The 13,178-nt window shown below is 33.0% G+C and overlaps 1 protein-coding gene across 1 annotated transcript in view; it reads right to left on the bottom strand.

Moving 5' to 3' along the window:
• SCLT1 (sodium channel and clathrin linker 1) overlaps positions 1–13,178 on the bottom strand; it is a 204,364-nt gene that overhangs the window by 180,097 nt on the left and 11,089 nt on the right. The window contains exons 3-4 of the mRNA XM_045798986.2: positions 2,819–2,877; positions 1,907–1,979 (exon numbers count right to left, since the gene is read on the bottom strand). Coding sequence (XP_045654942.2) covers positions 1,907–1,979; positions 2,819–2,877 — 132 coding nt within the window. The remainder of the gene's footprint in view (positions 1–1,906; positions 1,980–2,818; positions 2,878–13,178) is intronic.

A 13,178-nucleotide genomic window follows, 5' to 3' on the forward strand; every position in this document is an offset into this window, starting at 1 on the left:
CAGTTCTAATCAGTAATATCTATGTGAGCAACTGTTCTTAGGTGTGTCTGTCAGCATCTTTTTTTGCACTCTAAAAGTAGCAACTACTCTTGTTATAGACCCTTGGGCTGGCTTTCTGCTAGAGTTTTCTCTCTCTTGTAATTAATTCAATAATCACAGATTGAGAATGCTAAATGAGAAAATGAAGTTAAACACCTTAGTAAAATAGCTGATTAAAGAGATATATAAATCAGATAGATTAAAAAAAATTAAAAATTTAAAAGTTTAATTCACGATAACTAGTTATCCCATTTTATAACAATCAAACCACATGTCATTATAGCAATTCTGAGTGAATTCAGCAGAAAGTTTAAACTCACTAGCTGTAAAATAAAAGCAAAATGCCATTTGTGCAGAAGAGAGCTTTCTGTTGCTCTTTAATTGTCAATTAGAAAGATTAAAAGACATTACTATGGTTGGGTTCAAACTTAAATGACGACAGGCTTAGAAAAAAAAAAGCACATAGTAAAGACTAGGAAAACACCTAACTAACTTACAATAAAACAGGAACTGCAATTTAAAGAAATGCTTGTTTTTGAAATTTGGGTCTATAGGATCACTTTGTAATTTTATATATTAGAGGATTAATCCTGGAAATGAAAGTATAAATAATTTCAAATGCAATGGAAAACCTAATTTACTTTTAGAAGATGTAAGTATTATGTGTTCTTTTAATAAAATACTTTTAGTCAATCCATTAATTTATAAATAGGAGATTGTTAAGCTAGATCTAATCATCTTGTTCTAATAAGCCCTGGTTTTAATTCATCCATCAAAAATTGAGGGTTTATTATGCAATAGACTTCGAAGCATATGGTAGGATCTCTTGCTGTCCCTGCCTGAAGACAAGACAGAGATATAAATAGAGCTCTTAGTGTTTGCCACATTTACAGCTCCCTTCTGAGGAAATCAGTCTTAAGGTGTTTTTTTTTATATAATGTTGCTATACTTTCTTTCATTTGCATTAAATTAAGTCAACCTTGCTACCCAACTGAACTGATATAGGGATTGGTATCTAAACCAAACACAATGAGGAGCATATTCAAACTCTAAGAAAAGAATTTTATCACCTTCTGGTGGGCTTAGCTTGAGACATATAGCATCTCTCTAACAAATGCTTCTTTTGTATGGTTATCCAACAATCAGAAAGGCCAAAGTTTGGGAGGAAAATGTAAAAAACATTTTAAAATCAAAGAAACAGATTATAAATATTAGGTATATTCTAAAAATGTCAATCATTGAAACTCAGACTGTATCCTGAACAATGTTGTGCTATTATTCTAGTTATTGATAAGCCTGTTATATATCCTAATCTTAGAAATTCTAGGATATAGAAGTGTCCTCAGTTTCTTCACTCTGTTCACTCCTAAGATAAACCTTCATTACTAAGAGGATTTCAGACAAAAGCTGCCATAGCTTAAGTCTATATTAGAAATTGATCAAATCCATCTAAAATCTGATGGACATAATGTTTGAAACTGGGTGAAAAATCCATTCTCCAAATAATGGGAAATTCAGGTAGAATGAGGATGAAGAGAAAGGTCTAAAAGTATGAGATGGTTTTGGGTCTCCCTGGGGGAAAAATAAAGATATAAGCATATAATAATGAGTTTTTAGAACTTTAGGCATCTAAGAGTTAGATCTTCCTGGGAGATATCAGGAGCAAGGAAACACTGGATTAAAAAAACAAAACTGAAGATAATCTTTAAACATACACACACACTCTCTCTTTCTCTCTCTCTCACAGACAGCCAAGAATTGATGAGTTAAAGCTAAATATTTTATTCTTCATCAATGTTTTTGAAAAGAGTGTATTTTCTGTTTTTTATTGAATATTATAAAAAGCTTGATAACTATGATTTCATACCTGATAATACTTCAGCTGCCCAGTTAGCTCTTCTAGATGCTTATCATACTCAATAATAAGAGGAGCTAAAAAGCTAAAGAAAAAATACATACTTTAAAAAATGGCATATTGTTTAATATACGTTAATGTATAATATGTAAATTAAATTTGAACATAACATTTTTATGTTAAATGTATCCACAGCAATCAATACTTTGCCTTTTTCCTGTTTTCAATCTTAGCTCAATTAGTATATCTCCAGATACTGTCAAATATTGAGGGAGGGAAGGTAATGAAGGAGTTCATGAAGAAAACAACTGCCAGTTGATCCTTGGGCTGAACCTGGGCAATTGGAGGCTACTCACACCTGCCCCTATTCTTGGAATATATGTTCTGCTTGCCTTCCCCACTCCCAGAAGCAGCTGCAAGGATACAGACTTAAGATAGTAATGTGATACTGAAGCTATCTATACTGGGTATGTAAGTGAATCCAGTTAAGGCTTCCTGCATATGTGACTGAAACAAGTTAAAGCTTCTATATAAACTTTAAAGATTATAGCAGGCAGATGAGGACATCTAGTTGTCTTGCATCCTCCCAAGACAAGCCTCATAAATAGGTTCTATTGCTTAATAAATCTGCCACTCCCCAATCTGGAGTGGTCTGCCTCTTCCTTCAGTCTCTCTTAGCCCTCCACATTTGAGGGCAGTTTCTAGAAGCTCCAGAGGAGGTTACGAATAAGAGGAAGATAAAATCACCCCAGTTGAGGCTACTCTTATAGATTACAATGCTGGCTTTTTTTCTCCCTTGCATACTCAACATTTAAATCTAATTATATCAGACTATGAAATAAACAATCCTAATACTAAAGGAATCATTTCAATAATAATAAGCATACTTAAGAAAATAATATTTTTCTGGTAACTCAACCTTACCTTTGATCAACTATTGTGTTTTCTAATGTGTCATCTCCATCTCCTTTGAAGCCAGCTTTCTATAACAGAGAATATTGCATCTTAAAATGTTTTCTCACATCATCCAAGCCCAAAATTGGCAGTAGTTTAAAATTAAATACAATTAAAAATTTTATAACCTTAGAAAATCTAATGCAATTTAAAAAGACAAAGAGAAACAAGTAATCATCTAAATTGATGTTGAAAGTTTATTTGCTAAATTTTAACATCCATGCATAATAAAAACTCTTGGCAAACTTGAAATAGGAAGAATTTTCTCAACTTGATAATATCTACCAGAAACCTACATCAATTACTATCTTTCATGGTAAAATATCAAAAGCACTGCATTAAATGCAGTATAAGTCTGCTCACTATTACTGATAACTTCAACACTGTACTAGAGGTTCTAGTCCGTGGAACCAGGGTAGAGAGTTCAAAATTTAAAGGTTGAAAAGAAGACATAACACTATTATTATTTACAGACATTTGACCATTTACCTAGACCATATACCTATGTATAAACTACCAATTATTAGGTCTAATAATAGAATACACTAAGTTATCAGATAAAAGATTAACAGAACAGTTTTCCCAAATGCCAGCAACAGTTTGAAAATGTAAAAGGAAATAATACCCTATTCACTACTGTAACAAAGGGTAGTACTTGAGAATAAAAAAACATAAAAAAAAGTTGCAATAACTTAACTGAAAAATCAACTTTACTGAAGAACATAAAAGAAGATATAAATAAACGGTACTATATCATTCATGATATGTGAACGGTCAATACTGTAAATATATTAATTCTTTAAAATTCACTGCAATTCCAAAAAAAAATTCCAATAGGCTAATTTATCAAACTTTATCTTAAACAGATTTTACAGTTCCTATGAATGAATAAATGTACAACAATAGCCACGCTAGCCTGCCCACCCCCCAAAAGGGGGGGAGGGAAAAGAGAAAAGAGAAAAGACTTGCCCTACTACATATCAAAACATTGTTAATGCTAGAGTAATTAAAACACTATGGCACAGACACAATAACAAACAGAAGAGTATAGGAAATCCAGAAATAAGATTTAAAAATTTATAGAAACATGGTATATAAAAGAAGTGGAATTATAACTGAATAGACAAAATATTGCTTTTAAGTAACACTGTTAGGTAACAAAATAAAATTAGATTCCACCAGTACCAAATGGAAAAATAAATTACAGATAAAGATCCAAATGTTTTAAAAAATATTTAACAATTATTGAAAGAAAACACATTTTTGACCTTGGGATAGAGAAAGCTTTCTTAAGTTCCAAAAATGTGGAGACTTTTGTTTGTTTTATTTATCAATATACCAAGCAGTGAATAATACTTCCACTCAAAATACATTTTCTAGCTGGAAGACACCAGCAGTAAAATCTATGAACACAAAGACTGAGTATCTTACAACATCCAAATTTAAAGCTTCTATGCAGCTGAAAGTACCATAAGCAAAGTTAAAAGGCCAGCAACATTCATAGCATGACCAAAAACTTACTATCTAGTATGAATAAATACTCAAACACATGGAAATGTACATGTTCAGTGCAGCTTTTACTGTAATAATAGATAAAATGTCCATCAATAGGCTAAATGAAAGTAATACAACGGGATCTCATAAGTAGTTCAAGGAATTAACAAGGTATCACTATGGACATCACAAAAGCAAATAGGTTACTTCTAGAAGTTATTCATATAGGGAAAACCAGACATCCTTCCTACATAATACACATTAATAAATTCCAGATTGATTAAAGACTTAAATATGAAAAGCACATTTATGCAGTGAAGGACTTAAGATGCAATAAAACATTGACACATTTGACTATATTAAAACTTTTCCACTCTTATAAAGCATATAACAAGATAAATGAAAACCCACAAATTGAGAACTTTTCACATGTGTCAGTGAACAAAGAGTATTAACAGGCAAAATAAAGAGGAAATCTGAGATCAGACAAATAAAAGCAAGCACAACCTTATTAATAATTAGGGAAATATAAATAAAACAACAGTGAGATATCATTTTACACCAATCACACTGACCAAAACGTCTGACACCACCACCAATGGCTCAGAAGAATGTTATACAAGGAGCACTCTGATACACCATAATGGGAATGAAAACTAGTACAACCACCTCTGACAATTTCTAGCAAACCTGAAGATGAGAAAACTCCAATTGTAGGTATACATTCTAAAAAACCTCTCAGATGTATATATGGAGACATGTTTAACAATGTGCTTAAACATTACTGCAAAATGTAAGAATTGGACAAAATCTAAATGTCCTTCAATAGGAGAATGGGTAACTTGTGGTCTAATAATACAGTGGAATGTAGTGGACAGCAGTTATAATGCATGAACTTGTAATATGTGTATCAAATTCTTAAAAATAATCTTGAGCAAAAAAAAAGCAAGTTTGCAGTCAGATACATACAGTATGACATCATTTATAAAAGCTTTTAAACTTGCCAAACGATACAATAAGATGATTTCAGATATGAACATATATAGTAAAAGTATTGGAGAATGTATACTATCGAAAAACACTAATGATTATCACTAGGAAGGGATAGAAGGAAATGGACAAGAGGTACAGAGTTTTTGCGATGTTTTATTTCTTAAAAAAAAAAAAGGACTGGAAATAAACATGGCAAAAAGTTAAAAATGCATACAATTGTGTGGTAGCTACACAGATATTAGTTTTAGCATCTTCCGCACTTTGATGTATGTTTGAGATAAATTTAAATAAAGGAATAATATATGTAAAGTGTTTAGCATAATGCCTGACATGTAGAAAACTCTTAATAAATCTTTGTTCTTTATTTTTTTTTTAATTTCTTTTTTCTTAATATGGGGGAAAATCTATTGGCTAACCAAGGTATGTGTTATGAGCATTCAACCAACATGGAAAGGCTTAGTTCTCAAAATTTACAGCCTCAACAGACATGTTGACATGGATCCAGGACTGTAAGATGAATTAGACAAAAAAGGTAACCTTCCAGAGAGAATCCTGATAGATTAAAGAATAAATGCATTCAGTAGTCAATATAATTTCAGAGAAGGATTTACTTAATTCTCTTAGACTATTAAACATAGTTATTAAATTATTTAAATAATTAATGGACAAGTGATATTTTAACTTTCAACTGTTTAAAAGTTAAACATCTTGGGATAACTTAGTTCAAACCTTAAAAATATTATTTCTCAAATTTCTTAGGAATTTTTATAAAAATCAAGTCAACTACCAATGTTATGACTAATAGTTGGGAGATGGATGGCATTCTACAAAATAATTCAAGCCTTCATTAACCTCCCACCCATCAATTATAAGTTTCCTAATTGTTATTCTTATTATGTTTCACTCTACTTTATCACTCTTCTAAACAACATTTAGTAATTGCCTAGTGTTTACTAAATTAAATCCAAACTCCTCAACTTAACCATTTAAGGCACTCTACAATGTAGATACAAACAACCTACCCTTCCTAATGTTGTTTTCCATTACTTCTCTCGTATATGTCAAACACAGTATAAAAAATGAAGTATATTTTACTCCCTAAATACAACCCCCACTTTCTCACCTCCTTTTGCTTCTCATCATGCCATTGGGTCCAACTGCAATGCTCTCCACTACCCTTTCTTTTAGCTCCCACTGAAGTTCTTTAGAAATCTTACCTACTTTTCAGTACCCATCAGACATGTTGTATCCTTCAGGAAACTTTCCCTGATCTCTCCAAGGAAAATGATCTTTTTCCCTGATACCTGCATTTGGCTTTAAGATTAAGATATGAATAATATGCTTTATACCTAGTTATTTAACATTTGTCTCAACCCATATTTTTATTAGTCTTTAGGTTCCTGTGAAATGGTAATTTATTATATACATTTTCATATTACTAAAGCTCATTGCATAGTGCTTTACATAGAGGAGGTGCTCAATATATACTAAACTGAATTCTATAAAGACACTGCACTGAAACTGTTTTCTAATGATAGTTGCTAAGGAAATACTAATATAAGAATAAATGACCAATATCCAAATAATAAAAATTACATGATTATATATTGCATGGTGCACTGGGTGTTATACGCAAATAATGAATCATAGAACATTACATCAAAAACTAAGGATATACTGTAAGGTGACTAACATAATAAATTCTTACAAAAAATTACATGATTATAGAGATAAACATAATAAATCAAAACATAAAAATATTCAAAACAATAAAAATATAGATTCAGCAAACCTTTCCCACTTGCTAGCAAAACTTTTAGAATAAAAGACCGTGTGACTTCATGATTCAAGACCTAGTGGAAAAAATCAAGTTGGGAGAATAAGATTGAAATTGACTATAAAAGCATTTATATAGGGTCACCTGACTGGCTCACTTGGTAGAGTGTGTGACTCCTGATCTCGGGGTTGAGCCCGATGCTGGGTGTAGAGATACTTAAATAAAATCTTTTTAAAAAAGCATTTATATATATGTATTTATACATTTATATATATTTATGTTTATATATTTTAATTGAAATAAAATTGACATACAACATCATATTAGCTTAGGTGTACAACACTAACAATCCTATCCATTAAGCTATGCTCATCAAAAAAAAATAAAAGCATTTATAAATATTCCTTTTATATTCTCTAAAACAAAATTTAAACAAACTATACTAAATAAAAGAAACATATGGAGAATTTTATATATCTTGAATAATGGATACTCTACAATTAATTTCTATTTATTTTGATCCCAAAATGACTTCCTGAGATGATGGTGAGAGTGTATCACAGAAAGAATGTCAATACACGTCTCCAAACACAAGAAAACAAAAGCAAAAATGAACTTCTGGGACTTCATTAAGATAAAAAAGCTTCTACACAGCAAAGGAAACAGTCAAAAAAACTAAGAGGCAATCCACGGAATGGGAGAAGATATTTGCAAATGACACTACAGGTAAAAGGCTGGTATCCAAGATCTATAAGGAACTTCTCAAACTCAATACATGGGAAACAAATAATCAAATCAAAAAATGGGCAGAAGATATGAACAGACACTTTTCCAATGAAGACATACAAATGGCTAACAGACACATAAAAAATTTTCAAAATCATTAGCCATCAGGGAAATTCAAATCAAAGCCACACTGAGATACCACCTTACGCCAGTTAGAATGGCAAAAATTGACAAGGCAGGAAACAACAAATGTTGGAGAGGATGTGGAGAAAGGGCATCCCTCTTACACTGTTGGTGGGAATGCAAATTGGCACAACCACTTTGGAAAACAGTGTGGAGGTCCCTTAAAAAGTTAAAAATTGAGCTACCCTATGATCCAGCCATTGCACTACTGGGTATTTACCCCAAAGATACAGACGTAGTAAAGAGAAGGGCCATATGCACCCCAATGTTCATAGCATCATTGTCCACAAAAGCTAAATTGTGGAAGGAGCCGAGATGCCCTTCAACAGACGAATGGATTAAGAAGATGTGGTCCATATATACAATGGAATATTACTCAGCCATCAGAAAGAATGATTACACAACATCTGCAGCAACGTGGACGGGACTGGAGGAGATTATGCTAAGTGAAATAAGTCAAGCAGAGAAAGACAATTATCATATAGTTTCACTCATTTGTGGAACATAAGGAATAGCAGGGAGATCATTAGGAGAAGGAAGGGAAAAATGAAGCGGGCATGGTAAACAGGGGGAAATGAACCACAAGAGACTATGGACTCTGAGAGACAAACTGAGGGTTTTAGAGGGGAGGGAGGTGGGAAGATGGGCTAGCCTGGTGAAGTGTATTAAGGAGGGCATGTATTGCATGGAGCACTGGGTGTTATATGCAAACAATGAATCATGGAACACTACATCAAAAACTAATGAGGTACTGTATGGTGACTAACATACCATAATAAAAAAATAAGAAAGAAAAAAGAAAGAATGTCAATAATATTGGATTATAGTTGGGCAGACAAATATTCTGGATACTCCTCTTCCTCTGAGGAAAATATACACTAAGTATTCTAATTCTAATTCTGAATGTTTAATTTTATGCCTCTTACCTTACTCTATATCACTGGCTATGAAATATGTTAATGGCGTCCTATCTGCCATCGTTTGGAAGAAAATATAGGCTGACTAGCATTTTGTGAAAGTGTTGTTGCACATTTTAGAGCATTGTAGCAAATCATTCATATCATGACGAGATGGATTTTCATCATTTATCAATGAAGGTCGATGTAGAGTGTAAGAAATTGCTAAGCTCTTACAATTAGACTTTCTTTCAAGTGCTAAATCATTTTCTTTCTTTTTCTTTCTTTCTTTTCTTTTCTTTTTTTTTTTTTTTTTAGAGAGAGAGAATGTGCTTGTGACAGGGGAGGGGCAAAGGGAGGAGGAGAGAGAATCTTAAGCAGGTTCCATGCTCAGCACAGAGCCTGACACAGGGCTAGTTCTCATGGCCCTGAGATCATGACGTGAGCTGACATCAAGAGTCAGACGCTTAACCAACTGAGCCACCCAGGCGCCCCAAATCACTGATTTTCTAGTATCATCATGGGATGAGGTAAAATCAATCCTTCAAGGTTTTAAACCGAGTAATTCATCAGATGGAGAGTCTAGAACTGCACTGCTCAATTCAATAGCCACAAGCCACATGCATTTATTTAAATTTAAATAGTTTGCTATATTTTATCTATTGAGTCTTATATTCTTTACTCATGATCAACAGGAGTGGCCCTCCTGTTCCTGTCAATGTATTTTCAAATAACTATTATTTGATTATAGTTGGGACCAGGTCCTATATATTATACAAGCAAGTCAAATTCTTTCCTGCCTCAGGGCCTCTTTTGGTCCACTTGTCTAGCTCATTTTTTCAACTTTCAGTGCCAACTTAAATACTACTGTGGTAGAGAGACCTACTCTGACCTTTCTACCAAAAATATGTCTCAGGCGAAATCACCACTATTACACTACGTACATGTTAATCTCTATGTCGGGACACTGTCTTTTTTCTTCATATGATATAGCAATTTTAATTACTTAATTATTCACCCGTATCTCTTTCAGTGAAGTAGGCTCCTTTGTCTATCTTAATCATAGCTCTGTCCCCAAAGCTTACCCAGCACTGGCATGCACTCAAGATTTGCTGAATTAATAAACTAACGTTTGTTGAATCAATCAGTACATTTGCACTATGATTGTCTTTCCCTTCCAGAACCAGCTTATACCTTCTTCGCACTATGCTTTTACATTTATTCCTTCCCTCTTTCCAGTTTATGTGTTCCATTTCTTTCTCAGCAGACTAGATCTCAATTTAACTTTAAATTTGGGTTCAAGTAGAATGAGTAGAAACAGTCCCAAGCTAGAAGAGGAAGATATTTTTAGGAGAGTTTTCAGAGAAAATAAACTTATTTTTAATATTCCATCTTGTCCCTCCAGGAAGTTTGAAGGGAACAAAACACTAACCAGTACACACATGTACTGATATGGCATAGATTATAAAGAGGAATTAACTAGCCTGCATGTGAGAAAAGACAGGTATTTAAGAAAAAAAAAGGTAGGAACAAATAATTTGGAAAAGAGGGAGAGTTTCCACCATCTTGACTAAAATCTTTCAATATTTGTCATGCAGTGCCCACTACTACACTCTGAGAGAAATGCCACTTGAGATATTTTTTATTTATATAGAAAACATAGAATGATCAAAGAAAGACAACTAAATTTCACAAGGGATCTTTCAAGAAACTAGTTGTTATTTAAAGTATCTTTAGAAGGTTCATATAATTATAAGAAGTTTTTTTTTTTTTTTTTTTTTTTTTTAAAGATGAATGGGTGCACCTGGCTGGTGTAGTTGATTAAGCTTCCAACTTTTGATTTTGGCTCAGATCATGATCTTAGGGTTGTGAGATCCAGCCCTACATTGGGCTCCCCACTCAGCACAGAGGCTGCTTAAGACTCTCTCCATCCCCCTTTGCCCCTCACCCCTGTGCATGTGCGTGCACTCTCTCTCTAAAAATAAATGAATAAATCTTTAAAATAAATAAAAAAAAGATAAATGAATTATTAAAGTATAATGAACCAAATATGTTAAATATACAAGCTACTTTACACACGGGAAAAATCCAACTTTCAGTTTAAATCCATACAATTTATGTATCATTAGTTATTATAAATCTATCATGTATTTTCCTAAGAAACAATACTATACAAAAAAATCTTAAGGCAATTCACAAAACTTTCTTTGATCCATGGGAAGCCTAAATGATCATTACATAGTGATAAACAAAAGAATTTTAACTATCACTTATAATACAGTTTCTATAGAAAATCAAGTTTGAAATTCCAACTTAAAATATAATAAATAAATATCAAATTCTGGCAGCCTTATTTTTCTAATATTAGAAAAGTTTCATAAAGTATGTTCATTTAACACAAATCCTGGCAATTTGCCTAGTGTGAGGAAGGAAGAGGGCATTTCATTGGGATAGAACTAAAAAGCATGAACTGTTTGTATTTCACAAGCTGATCATGACTTTTTCATCTCCATTTTCACTGTATGTGGCACATAGAGCTCAAATGATGTTGGAAGATAAGTAGGTAGGAGGAAAGTAAAGGTAGGATATAATTGTTTTATTCATTCAACAAATATTTATTGAGCATCTACTAACAAGAACTGTTTTAGGCACCTGGGAACATAGCTGAACAAAAAGGGCAAACATAAATTTATGAAGGATTTCTGTTGCTAGTGGCAATCACTAAAGTTAGTGACAAGAGATCTCAGCCAGTGCTCCTGGGTTTCACATAACCTTTGATAATAGTTTCCTCCTACTTCTATGTCTTCCTTTACTACAAACAGAAAAAAGTAAAAATAAAAAAAATTCCTCTTGAACATTTTTTCAGAAATCAGAATAATGTTTCTGGGGTGAAGAACCAAAGAATGTACTACATATGGCCAAGGATATGGACCTTACTGCTAGAAAGCAGATTAATCTCTCTCTTTCTCTCTCATACTCTCATTTCACCTCCTTTCTCACTACTGCAAACTATGCAGTGAAAGGCAAGACCCATGGGAACTGGTATTTTGAGAGAGCAACATGTTCTGAAGAGACAGTGAACTGCAGAAGACTCTTAGGCAGAAAAAATACACTACTACCAAAAATAAGAGATAGGAATCAAGATTTGATTGTATGACTATAATAGTACCCATAAAAGAAGAGCATGTACCTTTAGAGAATTAAAGGAGCTATAATTTCACAAGAGTACACTATTAAATAAGAGAAGACTTGACCTTACTTGGTATGTTACCATGAGGCTTTAATTAATTATCACAATGTACAAGGCAGGTGCATCTAAAGGGCTATGTACAATCATTGTTTTATCTGGTAAAACCACCTTTCATAATCAAGTCAGCCATAGTGTACAGTAGATATGATATAATACTGTGCCCAGAGATCTCCTCGGGCTTTAAAATCACTCTTTTGTTTGAATCCTCCTTTCAGGCATATTCTGTAAGATATTAAGCAAAAGAAAAAGAACCTAAGAATCTGAACAAAATTTAGAGGCTGTTGTATTATAAAAGATTCTCTCTCACCTAAATGATAACAGTTCTTAGTTAAGTATGAGTAACAAAATAACGTAAGAAAAACAATATTATGATTAACATAGTGGATGGATAGTTTTAAGACCCGCTGTTATGATTAACATAGTGGATGGATAGTTTTAAGACCCGCTGAACTCAGTCTGGTCTTTGTAAATAAAAACAGAGCAGCAGGCTATATATGTTGCGAATACACTAAAGAAAGTATCTATAAGGATAAGTATTGTCAAGTCAACAAGAGAAACTATTCCTTTTTAATTTCTTAAAAACAACTTCCTTTTTAATACCTTAAAAACAATTTTTTTAAGAGAGAGTGCACATGAGTGGGGGTTGGGGGGGAAGAGCAGATAAAGTAGAGGGAGAGGAAAAGAGAGAATCCCAAGCAGGCTTCATGCTTAGCACGGAGCAATGCAGGGCTCGATCTCACAACTCTGAAATCGTGATCTGAGCCAAAATCAAAAGTCAGACACTTAACCCACTGAGTCACCCAGGTGCCCCAAAACAGTAATGTTTTGGTTACAAGATTCATTGATGTCAAAAGCAAAACACGTCCTTATTAATTCAATAGGGAGCTATCATTAATATAGGAGCTACTGTTTTTCTTTTAATATTGCGTAACTCAGAGTCCATCAATATATATACCTTATTGCTCAAAAAAATTTTTTTAACAGAATATTTAAATAAGAACATGCACCCAA

Source organism: Ursus americanus, chromosome 13 (assembly GCF_024610735.1).
Source record: "Ursus americanus isolate L20-20 chromosome 13, mUrsAme1.1.p, whole genome shotgun sequence".
In the NCBI taxonomy this organism is placed as follows: Eukaryota; Metazoa; Chordata; class Mammalia; order Carnivora; family Ursidae; genus Ursus; species Ursus americanus.